The sequence below is a fragment of the Bos mutus genome, chromosome X (assembly GCF_027580195.1).
Source record: "Bos mutus isolate GX-2022 chromosome X, NWIPB_WYAK_1.1, whole genome shotgun sequence".
Classification (NCBI taxonomy): domain Eukaryota; kingdom Metazoa; phylum Chordata; class Mammalia; order Artiodactyla; family Bovidae; genus Bos; species Bos mutus.
The window spans coordinates 107,668,998-107,692,494 of NC_091646.1; the positions used below are offsets into that span (position 1 = coordinate 107,668,998).

Below are 23,497 nucleotides of genomic sequence, written 5' to 3' on the forward strand. Positions count from 1 at the left end.
TCCTCTATATATTTACATGACACCCAAAGAAATCAACATGTACACTAATGAATATCCTATGATAGCTAATATAATGGCCTTCATAGTACTATTAAAATACATATCAGTTTTAATTTAGTACCAGCACATATTATAAAGCAATTATCCTCCAATTAAAGAAATATCAGGGGCTTCCCTGGTGGTCCAGTGGCTGAGACTCCATGAGCCCAATGCAGGAGGCTAGAGTTTGGTCCCTGGTTGGGGAACTAAGATCCCACATGCCTGCAGCGAAGAGTTCATGTGCTGCAGCAAGACCCGGTGCAGCCAAATAAACAAATAAAAATAAATATATAAAAAAATCAACCCCCCAAAATTTAACTTAGTAATATCCATTATAAGGCTTTTAAAAATATTAACTACTTCAAAGTAAGTTCTAGGGCCCATATTTAAAACTTAGTTGTCATGAATGTCCATTGATTCACTGTTTCAATTCCTCTATTCAGTATATGTGAACTATAATATGCTCCTCAGGCAGAAGGGTTGCAACTAAGACCAAATCAGACATAACTCCCTTTCAGGGAGATGAAATTATACTTTAGAGCAGAAGATGGACAATAAACAAGCACCAACAGCTATCTAAGTATAAATTATGATAAGTACCATGAATAAGTAAATCCATCACCATCCAGTTGAAAATAATTTGAGTCCACAGGTCTGGGTAAGAGTCTCAGGGTGGACAGTTATGGGGGATCTATGTTCTGATGTTAGGGGCCTAGACTTCAATGCTGACAGAGGAAATAAACAGGCCCCCAATATGGGCCATAAGAATGCTTTTTACATAGAAAACATTGCCCTTCTATAATGGGGAGGGAGGTGGGAGGGGGGTTCAGGATGGGGAACACGTGTACACCTGTGGCCAATGCATGTTGATGTATGGCAAAATCAATACAATATTGTAAAGTAAAAAAAAAAAAAAAACACTCTAAAGTACTTGGTGAAATTAATCACCTTTTTTTTAAAAAAAAAGCTTTTTTTTTATATTAGAGTATAGCCAATTAACAATGTTGTGATAGTTTCAGATGTCCAGCAGAGTGACTCAGCCATACATATACATGTATCCATTCTCCCCCAAATTCCCCTTCCATCCAGGCTGCCACATGACATTGAGCAGAGTTCCCTGTGATATACAGTAGGACCTTGTTGGTTATCCATTTAATATATAGAAGTGTGTACCTGTGCATCCCAAACTCCCTAAGTATCCCTTCCCTCTACCCTTTCCCCTTGGGAAGCATAATTTCATTCTCTAAGTCTGTGAGTCTCTGTTTTGTAAATGAGTTCATTTGTATTTTTTTTTTTTTTGATTTCATGTGTAAGGATATCATACAATATTTCTCCTTCTCTAAGACCCATCTTAATTTCATCTCCTCTTTATCTCTGAAGTCAAAGCACCTTGAATAGAGTGGGTGCGCAATACCTTCTGTATTAAATACAAACGAAATACCTTTTGTATTAAGTCTCTGAACTACCATCTCTTTCCTTTGTCCTGACATTTTCTTTGCTTAGAACTTACATCCAAATCAACAATTGTGGGCCTTCGTGTTTTCCTTTCTCTCTCTTCCTTTTTCCTTGCTAAGGGGAAGACCACAGATTGAGATGGTGGTGGAGTTAAGGAAGGCCAGGAGAGACACAGTGCCCAAGCCAAAAAAAAAAAAAAAAAAAATGGAACAAATGGTGAAAACTCACTCCCATGGGAATAAAGCCAGAGAACCCAAGAGAGATCTGGCAAGAAGCAGGGATTAAGCTAATTCTCGTAATCCAGATTGAGGACAAGTGAGATCAGATTACCTGTCCTAGCAATACATATATCCATGGGAATACTCTCCTGGGATAGATTCGTGGGACAGTGTCAAGGATACTAAGGAACCACAGCTACCTAGCAGAAAAGAAAGGGGCCAAGTACATGAGTCCTCTCACTTTTTCCCCACTCTTCCTTGCCCCCTCTTCCCTGCCCCTGCCCAAAACATGAACTTTGAACAACTATGAACTGTAGGAACAATGAAGACAGCAATGAAGTAATGGGCACGACCAAGGGAAGGCATGCTATGCTAGCAGAATAAAGGCCCAGAAGTTGGGATATTACATTTGGAACAGACTTTGTTGGGATGGTGAGTGAGAGAGGAATGGTTATTGGGGCAGGTACTGGAAGAGAAGCAGCCGCCAGAGCTGAAGACTTGAAAATGAGGAGTAATTAAAAAAAATCCTATTATTAATCTAGAGTGAATAACATTCTGTTTTTGTTTTCCCACAGGATGAATGGAAGAGAGTAGCATGCTCAACTGAAAATATGCTAGGAGGTCTTAGTAGTGCTGTAACCCTGTTGTAATAAACAGATTTGCAAAGAATCTATGTCCCAATAAATGATAGTAAGCAATGGATGTCCTGTCTAGATACAGCCAGGCTTTGCAGTTCGAAGTCTGGCATTTCTGTAAGCTCGCTTAGTGCCAAAAGAGGGAAGCTGTGAGATAGAAAGCTAGATTCTGATGAATTTCACACTTGAAATACCATCTTTTTTTTCTGAAAGAACCTACTGATAAATATAAAGTGTTATCACCAAAGACAAAAAAAAAATATCATGGAATACTGAGGCAAAACTGTATCTGACGACTAGAGACCTGAGTTTCAGTCTTAGCTTTGCCATATGCTAGTTTTATGACTGGGCAAAACACTTTAACCCAACTCTGCAGCTCATTTCTCTCATCTGTCAAATGCTGACATAATTATTAAATGATATGTATGAAATTGCCCCGAGTAGTGTCTGGCAAGTAGTAACTGTTCAATAAGGTATAGTTTTCTTAGTCAACTCACCTGTAAAAAAGAGAGAATAAAACCTGTTTTCCCTATGTCACAGAATTACTATGAGTGCAAAATGAGATATTGACTCTGAGATACTTTTAAAAGTTTAAAAATAGTATGGAGAACATACAGTTGCTTTAAAGTCATTAAATTCCTACTTCCTCAAAATCATGGATGTCATTTTTTCCCCAAAAATGGCAATCTGGAGCAAAGGTACAGCATTATTAATCAGCACCTAGAACAGTGCTTGGCCCATATGCAATGAATCTTTGAAATAATTGTTGACTGACTGATAGCCACATGATACTGGGTCTCAAACTCATCGAACATTTCTTCTTTCTCCCCCATCTTCCCTGCTTCCCTCTGGCTTCGTATTTGGCAATGGCAGCAAACTCTGGAGATGAACCTCACCAACCTGGTTAAGCGCAACAGTGAACTAGAAAATCAAATGGCCAAGCTAATACAGATCTGCCAGCAGGTTGAGGTACGTAACAGAAACATTTGTCATTCTTTAGAACCAGGATCCAGTGATCCTTTTGGGGGGATTTGTTTTACCAGAGTATGGCTCAGTCATTTGGAGTGAAAGGCTTAATGAGGATTCTGCTGCGCTGCTGCTAAGTCACTTCAATTGTGTCCGACTCTGTGCGACCCCATAGATGGCAGTCCACCAGGCTTCCCCGTCCCTGGGATTCTCCAGGCAAGAGCACTGGAGTGGGTTGCCATTTCCTTCTCCAATGCATGAAAGTGGAAAGTGAAAGTGAAGTCGCTCAGTTGTGTCCGACTCTTAGCGACCCCATGGACTGCAGCCTACCAAGCTCCTCCATCCATGGGATTTTCCAGGCAAGAGTACTGGAGTGGGGTGCCATTGCCTTTTAGCCAAAAGGCTGAGAATGAGAATTCTAAGAAATCTAATTCCTTCAAGATGCATGTTCTAAGAAAAGTGGCAGATAGCTATCGTTTAAAAGATAATAATAAGTGGTAGTGGTGAGTGGAGGGGAAGACATCAGCCCAAGTGGCAATGCTGTCTCCTCTTCCATAGCAGGTGGTATGAGAATCCAACATGAAGTGTGTTTCTTTCTTCATCAGACTGGACATCATAGCTCCTTAAAGAGATTGCTAGAGAATAAGAAAAGTTGGGAACCCGAGGTCCTTGAGGGTAGAGTGAGGTTTGTTCAATGCAATATTATTTCTGTAAAAAATATAATCAGAATTTCTTCTCTTCTTCTTAGCCTCTTCTCCCTTCTTTTTCATGTACCTTACCTGGTCCTCACTCATCACCTTTCCACTTCTTGTCATTAACAAATGGTATCTATGTTAAAGTTATCTGTGAATTTTCATGTATTACACAATATAAATTCAGAACAAAGCTTATGAGAGGAGTTGACCTCTTCATAAGTGGACGTGATAGAAGAAAGATGCTTTTTCTCTCTTTTTCTCAAGAGCCAGAAACTTCAGCCATAGCATTTGGTTTTGTGTTGATTTTCTTGATGAGCTACCAGTAGAGCTTAAAGTGTAGACAGGGTTGGGTAAAATATTATAGGACTCCTTGTGGGCAGTGGTTGGGTAAAAATGTTGGGCTTTCCTTGTAGCTCAGATGGTAAAGAATCTGTCTGCAATGCAGGAGACCTGGGTTCGATTCCTGGGTCAGGAAGATCCCCTGGAGAAGGAAATGGCAACCCACTCCAGTATTCTTGCCTGGGAAATCCCATGAACAGAGGAGCCTGGTGAGCTATAGTCAATGGGTCGTGAAGAGGCGGGCACAACTTAGCTACTAAAACCACTACCAGCACTCTAGTTCTAGTCTTACTTATATCACAGAAAATGTAATGGTTCAAGTTTATTTTAAGCAATACAATAACTTTATTAATATCTCATCTCTTAATCCCCCCTGGGGATTCCTATTTAAAAGAATGTGAAGAATCTTCTTATGAAAGAATCAGAAAGGCAAGTTCTTTGCCTTCTTATGAAAGGCAAAGAATCTTATATGAGTAACCACTCCTGATTGTTTGGATATCTTAAAGTACTGGGTTTCTTAAAGTAGGTTGTTCTTGTAGGATGAGCATACCATAGCAATTTAATCACTGCTGGGTGCTCCATTCGTGGAAGAGAGTGGTGCTGAATGTAGGGTACATAGGATACTAGTTAAACTCAGGTGCAAAATTGTGGAATGGGGTGGGGAATTTAGGAAGAAGTATAAGGAATGGAAAGAAAAATACTGGAATGTAAGTTGGAAAATTGGGTTCTAAACGTGACTCTGTCATTAACTGGTAGTATGATCTTGAGTAAGTCATCTAGCCTTTCAACTTCAGTGTCCTTACCTATAAAATGAGGGATTGAACTGAATACATGACCTTCACTGTCTGTTCAAAAGGCATGATTCTGTGAATAGTTACTTTATTCTTTTCTTTTTCTCTTCAGTCTCATCCTTTCCAAGAGGGGAGAAGCAAAACAGAAGGCATTTTAGAATGGTTTTCAGCTAATCAGAATCCCTTTATGTTCCACTCTATCAAAGCTTCTGATTATGCTGTTAGATTACAGTATAAGAAATCCACACTGGTGAAGAGACAAGGAAGTATTGTGAGCAGGAGACAAGAAAAGGAATCCCTTTGGTTTAGAATTTGCATGATTGAGGGTGGGGTTACAGTTCATAGTGAATAAAACATGGTTAGAAATTATAATAATTGCTTCCTCATTCTCATCAAAAAGTCATTTAAGTAGAGAGCAAGTTGTAGTCAAATTAGCAAAGTAAGCAGTTTCTTTTCATTGCTTATTCACTTTAGCACTGCTCTAACATCTTATTACACACCCCTCCCCCCACCTCCCGAAGCTTATCGCTCTGGCCAGCCTCACCCAAACATAGCCGTATTCTAACCTTTCCCAGCCCATAGCACCAATCAAACCTGTATAATTCAGGGCCCTACTGTTTTCAAGCATTAAGGAGCTAGCCTCATAAAACAATACATCATTGTATTAATGAAGAAGGACTCATTCTGGCCCTCTAGGTTATAGGCAATGTTTTCACAGTGCCTTTCTGAAGCTAGTATTCCTGCTTGAGCCTTCAGGAGATGACGCTAGTGCCAAATGTAAGCAGAGTAGCTGGGAAGAGCAGCCCCATGGCAACCAGCAAAGGAGGTGTTTAAGAGGCTCCCTTAGGGATGCTTATAAAATCCTTGGCCACTGTCTGCTTTCACACACAAAAGGTCACCTTTTATTGATACTTACTTATGCATAGCACTGGGCTTCCCTGGTGGTTGAGACGATGAAGAATCTGCCCGCAAATGGCAGGAAATGCAGGTTCGATCCCTTGGTTGGGAAGATCCCTAGAGGAGGGCATGGCCACCCACTCCAGTATTCTTGCCTGGAGAGTCCCATGGACAGAGAAGCCTTGCAGGCTACAGTCCATGGGGTTTCAAAGAGTCAGAAATGACTGAGCAACTAACACTAACTATGCATAGCACTGTACCAGGTGCAAGGAAAATGGAAGAGACACAGTATTTATCTTCTGAGGGCTTCAGTTCAGTTCAGTTGCTCAGTCGTGTCCAACTCTTTGTGACCCCATGAATCGCAGCACGCCAGGCCTCCCTGTCCATCACCAACTCCCGGAGTTCACTCAGACTCACGTCCATCGAGTCAGTGATGCCATCCAGCCATCTCATCCTCTGTCGTCCCCTTCTCCTCCTGCCCCCAATCCCTCCCAGCATCACAGTCTTTTCCAATGAGTCAACTCTTTGCATGAGGCGGCCAAAGTACTGGAGTTTCAGCTTTAGCATCATTCCTTCCAAAGAAATCCTAGGGCTGATCTCCTTCAGAATGGACTGGTTGGATCTCCTTGCAGCCCAAGGGACTCTCAAGAGTCTTCTCCAACACCACAGTTCAAAAGCATCAATTCTTCGGCGCTCAGCCTTCTTCACAGTCCAACTCTCACATCCATACATGACCACTGGAAAAACCATAGAGGAAAACTATTATACAAATCTACCCTAATGTAGATACACATGTGCAAGCAATACAGACAGTGGAGTTAAAATATTAACTGAGAATTGGGAAAGAATCTTGAGATAGTGCATTAAATGCCAAGAGTGAGAGTGTATCTTGGGAGTTAAGTCCACCATCTTTTCAGTTTAGAATTCTGTCTTTGGTGGGGGCCCTACAGGATGGTCTGGACACCCATGGCTGTGCTCTATGACATCACCCCTTCTGAAAGGTTAGGGATGTGCCCTAACTTCCCCATAATAATAGGGTGAATCCAGGGTCCTTATTATGTTCATTCAGCACAGAGCCTGTGCGTCCAAAAGGCTTCAGGACAAGCCCCAGGATTAGAAAGGCAGTTAAAGAATGGATTTGAGACTTCATACATGCTTATAAATACTCTATAAAATGAAATAAATAGAAGGAGACTGTCTGTCATGGGAGCCAGAAAATGAGAGGTTATTTGATTTTTTTTTTCATTTTATCTAATGCAAATTTGTCAATCAGAAATGACTGTATTCACAGTGTAAAGCAGGCATTTAACTTCGGGCGGGAGTGGAGGATCCCAGCTAAGGCACTTCTGAGAAAACTGGAATAGGCTATTTTCCTGCCAGACCTGTTCCCCTTCCTGATTGTCTGCAAATATTTTTGTCACAGATTGACTTTTCATAAAAGAGCCATAAATACTGCCTCCCCCTCCTGGTTCTTTCTCCCCATTCTCTATTCTCCTCAGAAAGTAAACAAAGCTGCAGTCTTCCTATTATTACAGAAACAGAGATTAGGATCACCACAGATTTGTTAGCTGAATTCTTTGGTAATGCAAGACTCTTAGAGTCTGCCCAGCTTTTCAGAATTCCGTGGATAGGCATTTGGAAAATATTTTCTGTTGGGGCTTGAGAACATGGGAAGGAGGGAGAGGCAGGCCCAAGACTCCTTTAATCTGGTTAAGGAAGGGCATGCTCTGACCTTGCTTCTCTGGCCACTTGATCTCTATATATAGTTCTTTGTCCCATCTCATCAGGCATCTTTTGTTTACATTTCCAGAGGAAATCTCTGTTTAATGCATAGCCAAGGGAAAATGTATACCAACAGATGAATATTTCCTCTTGGCTTCCAAGTCTGCATGGTTTTGTGAATAAATAAGCATTCCTGAAAATACTGAGAGGAAGAAAAATGGTAAAATACTTACTCATCAGTCAGGCAACCACATTTCTTGAGCAAACATGATGTACTCCATGTGGTAGGTCATTTGGGGGCTACGAAAAAAGAAAACATAAGTTGTTGATGACCTCCAGGAACTTTTATTCTAGTGAGGAATAACCCAGTAAGAAAGAGGAGTATTTGTGAAACAGCATGCAGTATAGGGAGCACAGATGAATGTAGCATGGCCCTCCCAGGTTTACTTATTTCATCTTATTGTTAAATTTTAGGGCGTGGAGTGGATTAAAGCACTTCCTGGCTATTCTGTGTGCCATCTGTTTTCTTCTTCAGAAATGTTGCCGGACAATGGGTCTGTCCATCCCAGAAGCTCCATGGGTAGATTGATTTCTTGCTGGCTCTTCTCAAACCATTTGAGGACCTGGGTGGCATGGCTCTTTAGGATTAACAGAAAGAAAAAAGAAAGGAGATGAGCTGAATTTGCAGAATTTCAGCTTTTCATCTTGCCACCAAGTCTTTGCTCCAATAACTTTCAGAAATCTTAGAGTTCAAACTGTAGGTGACTTGGTGTTCTCCCCTTTCTACTCCTGTTGCTCACTGAAATGGTATTTGGTTTGGAAATAGCAACAATCAATGTCTGCTTCTCCAAGCGTAAAAATAGGTATCTTAACAGAAATTAGTTAAAAAAAAACATTGTGCTGAGTGATTCCAGCAGATGATCCTGAAATGTTTTCAAGTGGTTGAACTAGAAGAAATAATAGAATCTTAAATCATTAAAGCACAAATATGTTTGTTGGAAGAGTCTTCTGCAAGCACTGAGGATATGATAAAACAGAGTCATTAGAGAGATGTAAGCATAATTATGGAAAATTTAGTGGGGAAAATGCACTTTAGACAAATGTTGAATGAGGAACAATAAATTCCCCCTTCTGCTGAGACAGGGAGCAGAGGTATTAAAAGAGGTGGAAATGAGCAAATTGTATGGGCAAAATGGTATGCCACACACTGGCTATACAGAGACAAACAGTGAATAGTCCCTGACCTCAAGGAACTTGTTTAACAGGTAAAATGTCAAATACAATGTGAAGTGGTAATTATTCTAATGAAGGTAAGTGCAGGATGACAAGCTAGCGTAGAGAAAGAAATACCTGTCTGTCTGAGGGACTTAGGAAGGACTGTAGAGTGGGACCAAAAATCAAATTGTCTTAAATAAGAGTAGAATTTTGCCCCCCAGAATAAGAAAAGAGAGTGAAAGGAACACCATACAAGAACATAGGAGGGTAAACAGTATAGAGGTGTTCAGGGGAGCACCAGAAGTTTAGTTCAGCCAGAATGTGAGATGGGAGAATCATTGTGCGAGGTGAGTACAGAGAAGTAGCTAGGGCCTGGGTAGCGAAGGGCCTTGTATACCATGCACAGGTGTTTGGACTTTATCCTGTAGACTTTGGGGACCCATGGAAGGATTTAAAGTGAGTAACTGGATACGGTCTTCATTTCGGGATTGCTCTGGATGTAGTGTGCAGGATGGAGCAAGTGTCAAGGGTCAAAACTGAAGGCGAAGAGACCAGTGAGGTGGCTTTTACTGATCCATGGAGAGATGAAGGCCAACCTAAGGCAGTGGCAGTATGGTTAGGGAGCAGGAGATAAATTCAAAACAGATTTGTAGGAGGTAGAATCAATATTTCTTGGAGAGTAGTTAGATGCAGTGGGTAGAGAGATGAGAGAATAGTAGGATGATCCATAGGTTTCTGTCTTGGGGAACTAAATGAATGTGTTGCTTTTAACTAGGTTAGGAAATAAATGGAATTCTTTTTAGACAAGTGAGGTTTGTTGTGCCATGGGTCAGAGAGTCAAGTAGGAAACGCCTAGTGGACAGCTGTCTGGGTCTGGAGGTCAGGAGAGAGGTCTGGGAAAGGGATAAATACTGGGGAGTCAACTAAGTAGCACTGAAAGCCATGGAGAATGTGTACAATGAGAAGAAAGCCTAGGACACCAAAATCAATTGTTTGTCACTGAGAATACAACAACAAGCCAACTTTCCAAAAATAAATGAAAAGACTGGAACTTTTTACAAAGTTACTGAGGGATGGCGTGTATTTAAAAAATTAAATATCAGAAGGAAAATTTTCAATTGTGGGCATAATCAACATTTTAGATATTACCTCTGTAAAGACTGCAATAATAAGTGACAATGATTTCTTACATTACAGGTAAGCACTTTATATGTGTTAACTCATTTAATCCTAACAACACTATAAGGTAAACACTATTCTTATTCTTGCTTTACAGATAGAGACATTGAGATACAGAGAGATTGAAGTGATTTGCCAAGGTCATGCTGCTAGTAGGTAACAGAGTGTGGATTTGAGTCCAGACACTTTAGCTCCAGAGCCTACACCCCTGAACACCCCACTGTTATACTTCCTTTTGCAAGGCCAAGGCATACATCACTTGGATGTCCCTTGTTCATCACCAGTGGTCCCTGACCATCATGAGGATGACTTGTAGGGAGTAAGGGGAATGATATATGGGTGTGAATTCTGAAAGAAAGCAAAAGAAACAGAAGGTACAGAATGGAGGAGGAAAACTGACAAAACGAGGCTCAGAATGGCAAAGGAAGAGAGGCCTTTAAGATGTGGGAGTCTTGATAGAGTCCACTGGAGTGGCGCCATTATATAGGAAGATATCATTAGTGAACTTTGAGAGAAGGTTCAGTGGAAAAGTGAGGATAGAGTCAGAGAGGTCCAAGAGAAAGTAAGTTGTAAGGAAATGCATGCTGTGAGAAGTTTGATCATGAAAGTGAAAAGATAAATAGAGTGATAGTTATTATCCTTTTGAAATGCCAAACAATCAGACTCACACTCTGTATAGTATTCTAATTGTTTATTTATTACTTGGTAGCTCACAATAAGAGTCACTAGATCCACTGACTGACTATACATGCTTCATTTCCCATCCTGATTTGGCTTCCAGCCCTCTTTCCAATCCTGGGCCCTCCTGCCCAGCTCTAAGTTTCTACAGCTCACTCCTCAGTTTCTGCAACTTACTCCTCATAGAAAGTGTGTGGTTTCCGGGATGCAATGTGATATGGTAGCTTTGGAGTTGGGTGTGCTAGCTGTGTAACCCTGGACACACACATAACTTCTCTGAGCCTCAGTTTCATTATCTATGAAACTTAGGCTAATCATATTTTTAAGGGAAAGGTAATATATGTAAAACACTTGCTACTATAACAAGCAGATAGTGGAGGCTCAATAAATGGTAGTACCAGTGGCAGCAGCAGCAGCAGGAGTGATAATAGGAGCAGTTGTTAGTATTCATAGTACCAGTATTAATAGTGCATATGCATGCTAAGTTGCTTTTGGTTGTGTCCGACTCTTGTGCGACCCCATGGACAGTAGCCTGCCAGGCTCCTCTGTCCATGGGATTCTCCAGGAGGCGGTTGCCATGCTTTCCACCTGGGGATCTTCCCAACTCAGAGATCGAACCCCCATCTTCTGTGGCTCTTGCATTGGCAGGTGGGTTTTTCATCACTAGCACCACCTGGGAAGCCTGGTATTAATAGTACCAGCAGTATTTCTGGGCACCTCACCTTTGCCAGAGATTCCTAGATTCCAACTTCAGAACTTCTAGAGGATCAATATTTCTGAGGGTGGGGAAGACAGTAATCACAATCAATCTCAAATTTAACACATGAACTAGAACTTGCCTTGGGAAAGAGGAGTGGTGATGAAATTGCAGCACTAAAAATGTTGGAAATCTCAGCCACATGGCCCTATTTAATCACCCACCCACAACTGTACAAAGGTGGTACACCAAAAAGGGTTATTATGCTCAATAAGCTGCCGGTTTTCAGTTACTGAATTAAACTAATTTTATTTACTATGGAAAAGTTCACTGCCCTTCTGCATGAATATCTAGGGGATTCTTTAAGTTGATGCTTAAGTAAACTTGCCTATTATCCTGCCCAAATTCCCCTTGATTACTGCCCCTAAGCAAAGGCAAAGAAATGTTTTGGGGAGGGACAGATGCTTTCATCTCTAGTGGTTTTTAAAACAGTGACTTTGAGGGATTTTTATTAATTTAAGTGTAATTGACATATAACTCTTTGTTAGTTCCAGATGCACAGCACAGTGGTTCAATATTTATTGAAGATTCTAAAATGTTTATTAGCCAGAATGTTCTGTGAGTATTTTTGTGGAAGATGGAAGAGCAGGAGGAACAGACTTAATGTTAAGCTCCTGAGGAGGATTTGGCCTCCCAGTGCCTCATGAGAATGAAATAGCTGTTTTGAAGCCAATGTGGAATAATAGGTGAAGAAAATGGTTTTCATGAACAATGGGAAATAAGTACAGAGTGACATAGTCAGTCTATTCATTTATACTACTGAAATGACTAATTCAGAGGATTATAGTTAATCTTAATAAATATATGGCAATTGATAGTTAATATAGATGAAAAACCTAAATCAACCGTGCAATCTGAAGTGTGGGCATAGCCTATTTTTATACTAGAAAAGAAAATGCTTTATAATTTCTCAGGCACCTAATGTGTTTCATTCTTTTGTGACAATTCTTGATATATTCCAGTGAAATAAAATTTTGAGGACATTAAAGGCTGCATTTGAAACATTTGGAGGGTGTGGACACATGACAGGCTGTAAGGATAAAATGAGTTAGGATTAACATTGTTTTCCCTCCCCTCCTCCCCCACATCTATAGGGCATAGAAGCTTTCCAGTGTGGCCATGTTTTCATAGTCAAAACAGTTCATATAGGCATGTACTCTTGTTCTGTTGTTGTGCCTTTGGAGTGGGGAGTGTAGTGAAGTTCACTTTATAGCTCCATTCCCCTTCTGCTGTCTTCTTCCTCCAGTTCCTGTTTCTCAGTGTTCAAATTCCAGGTTATTCACTAAATGACCAGAACACTTGCCTAATTTTGGATTCTTCTGCTTGCTCCACTCTTCGCACAACCCATCCAAGTTTCCAATTTCCAATGTGCTCTTGAAAAGTTGGTGGAATTCTGATAATTCCAGTTATAGCCATATCAAGCCTACCCTATAACCTTTAAATGTTTCCAGTTCCACCTCTGTCTCCAACCTTTCTTGCCATCAACCCAACCGAAACACCAAACAAATAAATAAAAAACCAAAAAAAAAAAACCCTAAAATGAAAACAACATCCACCACTATAACAGACATGCACACAGCTGTTGAAATGCCCTTTCTGTCTCTGCTTGTCGGGAATAGTCCAGCTGTGTGATAGGGTCAGCAGAGACTAGGAGTGGGAGAGAATCATATTTGAATCTTACGTCCTGGGCTTTGTGCTAGAGGCATTCTTGTTTCTAATCTCAGTGTTTATGACAATCCTGTGATAATGTTGGTGATATCCCCATTTTACAAATGAGGAACCTGAGAATGAGAGAAATTTGATGACTTATTCAAGGTCAAACATAGAGTTAGCTCAGGTTCAGTCTTGCATCTCTCTGGCTTTGAAATCCAAGTTCTTTCTGCTGTGCTATGCAGCTGACTGAAGACACTGTCTACCTGCCACGGATTTATTACTGTTGGAGAAGGAAATGGCAGCCCACTCTAGTATTCTTACCTGGAAAATCCCATGGACAGAGGAGCCTGATGGGCCACAGTCCATGGGGTCACAAGGAGTCAGACACGACTTAAGCCACTAATCAGCAAACAGAGGAGACAGCTTAGGATGCCCACTGATTTTCCTCACTTCATTAAATAACTCCAGAAGAGTAGATTATCCGTTTGGGGCCTTGGCATTCCTGACTCAATGGGAAGTCTCTTATGTACCTATATTTGATAGCCCAGAGCAACTCTCTGCCATAAAAACCCTTCGTGGAGTTAGGAAGCAGAGGGAAAATGGCTGCTCGAGCCGGCAGAAGGAAGCAGTAATGCCCACTGTTAAGGCACTTACTTGCTTCGATTATTTTTGTGCCATGAGACCCAGGTCAGGGGTGGTCAGCTCCAGGTATTGTTACTGACCCTGGTCATACAGTCAGTTTACTGTGGGACCCACACTTCTTCCCTGAGACTGCCTTGTTGGGCCTCCTGGGCCATGACTCTGCTCCTGGGTAAATGTTGTCTTCATGTGAGACATGTGAGACAGGTTTTCTTAACCATTACAAAAGAGTTTAGCAGTAAAGATTTACTCTCAGCCAATTTACAGATTCAATGTAATCCCTATCAAATCACCAATGGCATTTTTCACAGAACTAGAACAAAAAATATCTCAAAGTTTGCATGGAGACACAGAAGACCCTGAACAACCAAAGCAATCTTGAAAAAGAAAAATGGAGCTGGAGGAATCAGGCCCCCTGACATCAGACTATACTAAAAAGCTACAGTCATAAAAACAGTATGATACTGGCACAAAAATAGAAATGTAGATCAATGGAACAGGATAGAAGACCCAGAAATAAGCTCATGGACCTTTAGCCAATTAATCTATGAAAAAGGAGGCAAGACTACACAATGTTGGAAAGACAGTCTCTTCAACAAATGGTGCTGGGGAAACTGGACAGCCACATGTTGAAAAAAAAAAAGGAATTAGATCATTCCTTAACTCCATACACAAAAATATGCTCAAAATGGATTAAAGACCTAAATATTAGACTGGACAGTATAAAACTCTTATAGGAAAACATAGGCAGAACACTTTCGGACATAAATCACAGCAACATCTTTTTTAATCCATCTCCCAGAATAATGGAAATAAAAGCAAAAATACACAAGTGGGACCTACTTAAACTCAAAAACTTTTGCACAGTAAAGGAAACAATAAAACAAAAAGACAACCCACAGATTGGGAGAAAATATTTGCAAATGATGTGACTGATAAGGGATTAGTCTCCAAAATCAACAAACAGCTTATGACACTTAATAGCATCAAAACACGAAGAAGGCAATGGCACCCCACTCCAGTACTCTTGCCTGGAAAATCCCGTGGACTGAGGAACCTGGTAGGCTGCAGTCCATGGGGTCGCTGAGAGTCGGACACGACTGAGTGACTTACCTTTCACTTTTCACTTTCATCCATTGGAGAAGGAAATGGCAACCCACTCCAGTGTTCTTGCCTAGAGAATCCCAGGGACGGGGGAGCCTGGTGGGCTGCCGTCTATGGGGTCACACAGAGTTGGACACGACTGAAGTGACTTAGCAGCAGCAGCAGCAGCATCAAAACAAACAAAGCACTCAAAAAATGGGCAGAAGACCTGACTAGACATTTCCCTAAAGAGTATAAACATGGCCAATAGGGACATGAAAAGATGTTCAAGATGTTATTAGAAAAATGCAAATCAAAACTACAATGAGGTATCACCTCTCACCAGTCAAAATGTCTTATCATCAAAAAATCCACAAACAGCAAATGCTGGAGATGGTGTGGAGAGAAGGGAACCCTCCTGCACTGTTGGTGGGAATGTAAATTGGTACAGCTACTATGGAGAACTGTATGAAGGTTCCTTAAAAAACTAAAACTAAAAACTAAAAATGACCATATGACTCTGTAATCCCCGTCCTGAGCATATACCCAGAGAAAAACATGTTTCCCAAAGATACATGCACCCCAGTGTTCATTGCAACACTGTTTACAATATCCAAGACATGGAAAAAAATGTCCATCATCAGAGGAATGGGTAAAGATGTGGTATATATATATATATATATAATGGAATATTACTCAGCCATTAAAAAGAATGAAATAAGTCCATTTACAGCAACATGGATGGACCTAGAGAGTGTCATACTGAGTGAAGTAAGTCATACAGAGAAGGAGAAATATCATATGACATCCCTTATATGTGGAATCTAAAAAGAAATGATACAAATGAAGTTACAAAATAGGGAGAGACTCACAGACTTAGAAAATGAACTCATGGTTGCAGGGGATGGCAGAGGGGAAAGATAGTTAAGGACTTTGAGAAGGTCATGTACACACTGTTAAATTTAAAATGGATAACCAACAAAAACCTACTATAAAGCACATGGAAGTCTGTTCAGTGTTATGTGCCAGCCTGGATGGGAGTGGGGTTTGGGGGGAAAATGGATACATGTATATGTATGGCTGAGTCCCTTCACTGTTCACCTGAAACTATCACAGCATTGTTCATCAGCTACACCCCAGTACAAAATGTTTTTGGTGTTAAAAAAAATTAAAAAAAGAATCTTAAAATTAAAAAGTGTCCTTAATTTTATCACACTTAGGCTATAACTGATAAATATAATATCATAATGACTGTAAATATATAGATTTCCTCAGAAAAAGTACATACATTGCTACTATTTTTAAAAATTAAATTAAGTTAAAAAAAACCCTAGAAACAGCTCACCCATTTTCCCCATCCCCCTATCCCCCACCTCTGGCAACCACCAATTTTTTTGTATCTATGAGCTTATTTTTTTAATTAAAATTTTTGTTTAGATTCCACAAATAAGAGAGATCATATGGTATCTATCCTTTTCTGTCTTATTTCACTTAGCATAATGCCCTCAAGGGCCATCCATACTGTCACAAATGGCAAGATTTCATTCATTTTTATGACATTATATAGGTATATCACAATTTCTTTATCTGTTCATCCACTGATGAACACTTAGATTGTTTCCATGTCTTAGCTATTGTAAATAATGCTATGAAACAGATGAAGCATTATTTACAATATGCTGTGGGGACATGGGGGTGCATATTTTAAAAAAATATTTGCTTATTTATTCGGCTGCCTCATATCTTAGTTTGGGCATGTGGATCTTTTTTTTTAATTTAGTTGAAGGATAATTGCTCTACAGTATTGTGCTGGTTTCTGCCAAACATCAGCATCGGCATGCAGCTCTCATTGCATCATGTGGGGTCTTTCTTTGCAGCATGTGGGCTTAGTTGCCCCTGGCATGTGGGATCTTAGCTCCCCAACCAGGGACTGAACCCGCAACCTCTATGTTGCAGGGTGGACTCTAAACCCCTGGACCACCAGTGAAGTCCTGGGTACATATTTTTGAATTAGTTTTTCATCTTCTCTGGGTAAATACTTGGAAGTGGAGCTGCTGAATCATATGGTAGTGATACATTTAATTTTTTGAGGAACCTCCATACTGTTTTCCATATCAGGTGCACCAATTTACATTCTCACTAGAAGTACACAAGGCTTTTCTCCACAAGGTTCTTATTGACTATGTTTTCTTCTGGGAGTTTTATTGTTTTAGGTCTTATATTCAAGGATTTAATCCACTTTGAGTTAATTTTTATGTATGGTGTTAGTGGTCCAGATACATTATTACTGTTAATGGTGGGCCCATGTCCTCCAATGGAATGATTGAGAAGTGCAGGCACACCTATGGAATCAACTATTTACTACTTCAGGACAGAAAAAGAATTCCACAGCTCAATGCATTCCCACTCCCTCTCCTCTCACCTAAATCATATCTAGAATCTAAGTTTACCCCATCTCAGGCAGTTCTAGGAACTCTTATTACTCCTAAGAGCTTTATATGAATTTACTTATTTAATCTTAACAATAACCCTATGCTGCTGCTGCTAAGTCGCTTCAGTTGTGTCTGACTCTGTGCGACCCCACAGACAGCAGCCCACCAGGCTCCTCCGTCCCTGGGATTCTCCAGGCAAGAACAGGTTGCCATTTCCTTCTCCAATGTATGAAAGTGAAAAGTGAAAGTGAAGTCAGTCAGTCGTGTCTGACTGTTAGCGACCCCATGGACTGCAGCCCACCATGCTTCTCAGTCCATGGGATTTTCCAGGCAATAGTACTGGAGTGGGTTGCCATTTCCTTCTCCATAACCCTATGAGATGAGTACTATTATTATTCTCATTTTATAGACAGAGAACCTGAGGCACAGGGCAGGTAACTAATTTGTACAAAGTCACACAGGAAGTAAGTGCAGAGTGAGGATTTGTATCCAGTTAGACTCTAGAATTCATGATTTTAAACACTACGCTATATTTAAAGTGAAGGGCAGAGCTGACCAGGTCAGTTAGTGGCTCTATGTGCAGTGCTTTGCAAGTTGCTTATTATTGTGTCTACAGTCTGGATAAGGACAGACGTTTGTCAGTATAATCAGTCTTGGTGTGTTATGTGAATGTGTGTCTATGTGGGAAGGGCATGGTGTGTATCTGATCAGTGTTTGGGCATGCCCTTCTTTGTGGTGATAAGCTTTCTATAGAGCATGCATCTTAGCAACCTTCCACATGCTATGCATCTCTCTATTTCAAACATGGCTGCCTGAGTGTTCATCTCGTGTATGTGTGTTTGTGTGGAAGTGGGTATATTATAAAGAGAATATATGTGGAAAGAAGAATATGTATAATGAGAGAATAACTATTTAAACTGGGTCGTGAGGACTGCTTTGACATCTGTTTTTTTTTTTTTTTTTCCCCCCTCTCAAAGGGTTCTTTCCAAACCCTTGGCATTTTCCCCCATATAGGGAAAAAAACTGAGAAACACCTGGAAGAGGTAGTCTTTTGTTTGCTCTGATTGGAAACCTTGTCTCTCATGTTCAGAGCAGTTTTTCTGCCCTCTTCTCCTCCATATCCCAGGCCTGTTCCAGCTTCTTCTAATAACATCAAAAGCATAAGACAGTCATTGGCTTTGGAATAATTTCTAAACCAATAGAACTTTAGCCAAAAGACTGCATTGTACCAATGGGAGCCCATGTCACATAGAACCAGACACTTCTGCCTTTTGCTTTTCAACTCCCAGTTTATACATGGGTAGTCACATGCTGGCACACAACAGCAGGCTTGTAAGTGCACAAAGATGTCTTCTTTGAAACATCTCAGGTGGAGGGGCAAGCACAGGACAAGAGGAGGATTAGAGAAGGGTGAAAGGACCACAGTGGTACTTGGTGAGCAAGTTTGTGAAAAGGAAGGAAGAAAATAATCACAAGATGCCAGTTTACTATATAGTGCACATAATATAATTCTTGCCAAATTTGTGACGTGTTCTAGGATCTGAAGAGCTCTTCTAGTCTTCTTGGACTATTCTTGGATTCTAATTGCCATCCAGTCTTCAGCCAAGAAATGCAACCTATTTTAGGAGGATTCCATTGGCTTTCAAAAGAAGTGGAATTTGTATTATATTGGTAGCAGAGAGAACATTTTATTTAAGAAGCAAGAATCTACTCTTACAGATGAGTAAGCAAATTGCACAGTGGTCTGCAGACCAGGGAGTGGAATTAAACATCTTTATGCTTTCACACTCCATTTCTGTCAAAAACAGGATATTGGCAGCAAACCACCTGAAAAAAACCCACTGAACTACAGTGAGTCCTGCCAAGCCCCATGCTTAATTCTAACCTGCTAGACAGCTGCTAACACATCATTAGCCCAGGAAGTGAAAGCAAATGGTATTCCCAGGATACTGGTGTTTACTATCTACGGTCTCCTTTTAAAAAATAACTACCCTTATAGAGAGTCAGTAAAACTTGTCACTTTCCCTATGTGAATGTTTCAGGTCAGTTCAGTTCAGTTGCTCAGTCGTGTCCGACTCTGCGACCCCATGAATCGCAGCATGCCAGACCTCCCTGTCCATCACCAACTCCCGGAGTTCACTCAAACTCACGTCCATTGAGTCGGTGATGCCATCCAGCCATCTCATCCTCTGTTGTCCCCTTCTCCTCCTGCCCCCAATCCCTCCCAGCATCACAGTCTTTTCCAATGAGTCAACTCTTTGCATGAGGTGGCCAAAGTACTGGAGTTTCAGCTTTAGCATCAGTCCTTCCAGTGAACACCCAGGACTGATCTCTTTTAGGATGGATTGGCTGGATCTCCTTGCAGTCCAAGGGACTCTCAAGAGTCTTCTCCAACACCACAGTTCAAAAGCATCAATTCTTCGGCGCTCAGCTTTCTTCACAGTCCAACTCTCACATCCATACATGACCACTGGAAAAACCATAGCCTTGACTAGACGGACCTTTGTTGGCAAAGTAATATCTCTGCTTTTGAATATGCTATCTAGGTTGGTCATAACTTTTCTTCCAAGGAGTAAGCGTCTTTTAATTTCATGGCTGCAGTCACCATCTGCAGTGATTTTGGAACCCCCAAAAATAAAGTCTGACACTGTTTCCACTGTTTCCCCATCTATTTCCCATGAAGTGATGGGACCAGATGCCATGATCTTCGTTTTCTGAATGTTGAGTTTTAAGCCAACTTTTCCACTCTCCTCTTTCACTCTCATCAAGAGGTTCTTTAGTTCTTCTTCGCTTTCTGCCATAAGGGTGGTGTTATCTGCATATCTGAGGTTATTGATATTTCTCCCGGCAATCTTGATTCCAACTTGTGCTTCATCTAGCCTGGCATTTCTCATGATGTACTCTGCATATAAGTTGAATAAGCAGGGTGACAATATACAGCCTTGATGTACTCCTTTTCCTGTTTGGAACCAGTCTGTTGTTCCATGTCTAGTTCTAACTGTTGCTTCTTGACTTGCATACAGGTTTCTCAAGAAGCAGGTCAGGTGGTCTGGTATTCCCATCTCTTTAAGAATTTTCCACAGTTTGTTGTGATCCACACAGTCAAAGGCTTTGACATAGTCAATAAAACAGAAGTAGATTTTTTCTGGAATTCTCTTGCTTTTTCCATGATCCAGCAGATGTTGGCAATTTGATCTCTGGTTCCTCTGCCTTTTCTAAATCCAGCTTGAACATTTGGAAGTTCATGGTTCATATACTGTTGAAGCCTGACTTGGAAAATTTTGAGCATTACTTCGCTAGCTTGTGAGATGAGTGCAATTGTGTAGTAGTTTGAACATTCTTTGGCATTGCCTTTCTTTGGGATTGGAATGAAAACTGACCTTTTCCAGTCCTGTGGCCACTACTGAGTTTTCCAAATTTGCTGGCATATTGAGTGCAGCACTTTCACAGCATCATTTTTTAGGATTTGAAGTAGCTCAACTGGAATTCCATCACCTCCACTAGCTTTGTTTGTAGTGATGCTTGCTAAGGGCTTTTCTCAATAGCTAACATTTATTAACACTTCATATGTGTCAGGTATTTGTTAAGTGCTTTACACATATTATCTCATTTAATCCACCCAAGCTACCTCTGAGATAGGCATTATTATTATCCCCCCAAAAGGAAGAAACTCAGATAACTAAGTAATGTATCCCAGGGGAGTGATGAGACATGAGACTTAGAGAGGCAAGGAGGGACCTGATCACAAAGGCCCTTAAGAAGTTTGTAATCTGTTTCAAGGTCAGAGGGAAGCCAGTTGAAAATTACAATGAAACTGTATTAATCATTGAGAGGAGTGTGTTTTTTTAAAAAGATTATGCTGCTTGGCTGCTGTATTAAGAACACAGTTTGGATTGGGAAGATACAAGACCAGAGACAGAGAGACCACTTAGATGACTATTGTATTGTGGTGCCTGGTACATACATAGTAAGCACTCAGTGTCTATTTGTTGGATGAATGGATAGATAGAGAGATTCTAGGGGACAGAACTGTGACATAATAATAAATGATAGAAAGGGATAGATTTGAATTATATTTAGGAGGTAAAATTAGGGATTTAATGATTAATTGAATATGGGGGATGAGGAAGGGAAATTAAGAACAATGCCCAGGATTTCCTAGGGCCCAGTGGTATTCATTTAGGAAGTATTAGAGAAGAATCAGATTTAATGGAAAAGGGTGAGGAAAGGAGATGAGTTTAGTTTTGGAAACTGATTTTGTGATGCCTGTGGTTATACAGATTAAAATGTTCAGTAAGCAGTTAGACATATGGATCTAAATTTCAAGAGAGAGATTTAGGATGGAAAGAGAGATAAGTGAGATAAGTAGAATTATTCTAAACTTGGATTGTGGTAATGGTTGCACAGTTCTACAAATTAATTTTTAAAAATTATTGCATTCTCTAACAGCACTGTTTACAATAGCCAAGACATGGAAGCAACCTAAGTGTCCATCAACAGATGAATGGATAAAGAAGATGTGGTACATTTTGTTGTTGCTGTTCAGTCACTCAGTCATGTCCTACTCTTTGCGACCCCATGGACTGCAGCATGCCAGGCTTCCCTGTCCTCCTCCATCTCTCAAAATTTTCTCAAACTCATGTCCATTGAATCAGTGATGCCATCCAAAGATCTCATCCTCTGTCTTTGGAATAATTTCTGTCCCCTTCTCCTCCTGCCTTCAATCTTTCCCAGCATTGGGGTCTTTCCCAATGAGTCTGCTCTTCACATCAGGTAATCAAAGTATTGGAGTTTCAGCTTCAGCATCAGTCCTTCCAATGAATATTCAGGACTGATTTCTTTTAGGATTGATTGGTTGGATCTCCTTGCTTTCCAAGGGACTCTCAAGAGTCTTGTCCAACACCACAGTTCAAAAGCATCAATTCTTCGGAGCTCAACCTTTTTTATTGTCTAGCACTCATATCTGTACATGACTACTGGAAAAACCATAGCTTTGATTATATGGACCTTTGTAGGCAAAGTCAAGCCTCTGCTTTTTAGTAAGTACGCTGTCTAGGTTTGTCAAAGCGTTTCTTCCAAGGATGGTTGCAGTCACCATCTGCAGTGATTTTGAAGCCCAAGAAAATAAAGTCCGTCACTGTTTCCATTGTTTCCCCATCTATTTGCTATGAAGTGATGGGACCAGATGCCTTGATTTTAGTTTTTTGAATGTTGAATTTTAAGCCAGCTTTTTCACTCTCCTTTTTCACCTTCATCAAGAGGCTCCTTAGTTCCTCTTTGCTTTCTGCTCATAGAGTGGTATCATCTATATCTGAGGTTATTGATATTTCTCCTGGCAATCTTGATTCCAGCTTGTGCTTCATCCAGCCTGGCATTTTGCATGATGTACTCTGCATATAAGTTAAATAAGCAGGGTGACAATATACAACCTTTTGCCAAGTTTAAACTAGTCTATTGTTCCATGGGCTTCCCTGGTGGCTCAGATGGTAAACTGTCTGCCTGCAATGTGGGAGACCTGAGTTCAATCCCTGGGTTGGGAAGATCCCCTGGAGAAGGAAATGGCAACCCACTCCAGTACACTTGCCTGGAAAATCCCATGGACAGAGGAGCCTGGTAGTCTACAGTCCATGGGGTTGCAAAGAATCAGACACTACTGAGAAACTTCACACTGTTCCAAGTCCAGTTCTAACTGTTGCTTCTTGACCTGCATATGTGTTTCACAGGAGGCAGGTAAGCTGGTCTGGTATTCCCATCTCTTTAAGAATTTTCCAGTTTGTTGTATTCTACACAGTCAAAGGCTTTAGTGTAGTCAGTGAAGCAGAAGTAGATATTTTTCTGGAATTCTGTAGCTTTTTTAATGATCCAACAGATATTGGCAATTTGATCTCTGGTTCCTCTGCCTTTTCTAAATCCAGCTTGTACATCTGGAGGTTCTCAGTTCACATACTGTTTAAGCCTAGCTTGAAGGATTTTGAGCATTACTTTGCTAGCATGTGAGATGATTGCAATTGTGCCATAGTTTGAACATTCTTTGTCATTGTCCTTCTTTGGGATTGAAATGAAAACTGACATTTTCCAGTCCTGTGGCTAGAAGATTTGGTACA

General features: G+C 40.6%; 1 protein-coding gene across 5 annotated transcripts in view; it reads left to right on the forward strand.

Moving 5' to 3' along the window:
• MID2 (midline 2) overlaps positions 1 to 23,497 on the forward strand; it is a 102,940-nt gene that overhangs the window by 19,535 nt on the left and 59,908 nt on the right. For all 5 annotated transcript variants that reach the window (XM_070365656.1, XM_070365655.1, XM_070365657.1 and 2 more), the window contains exon 3: positions 3,221 to 3,316. In XM_070365656.1, the coding sequence (XP_070221757.1) occupies positions 3,221 to 3,316 (96 nt within the window). The remainder of the gene's footprint in view (positions 1 to 3,220; positions 3,317 to 23,497) is intronic.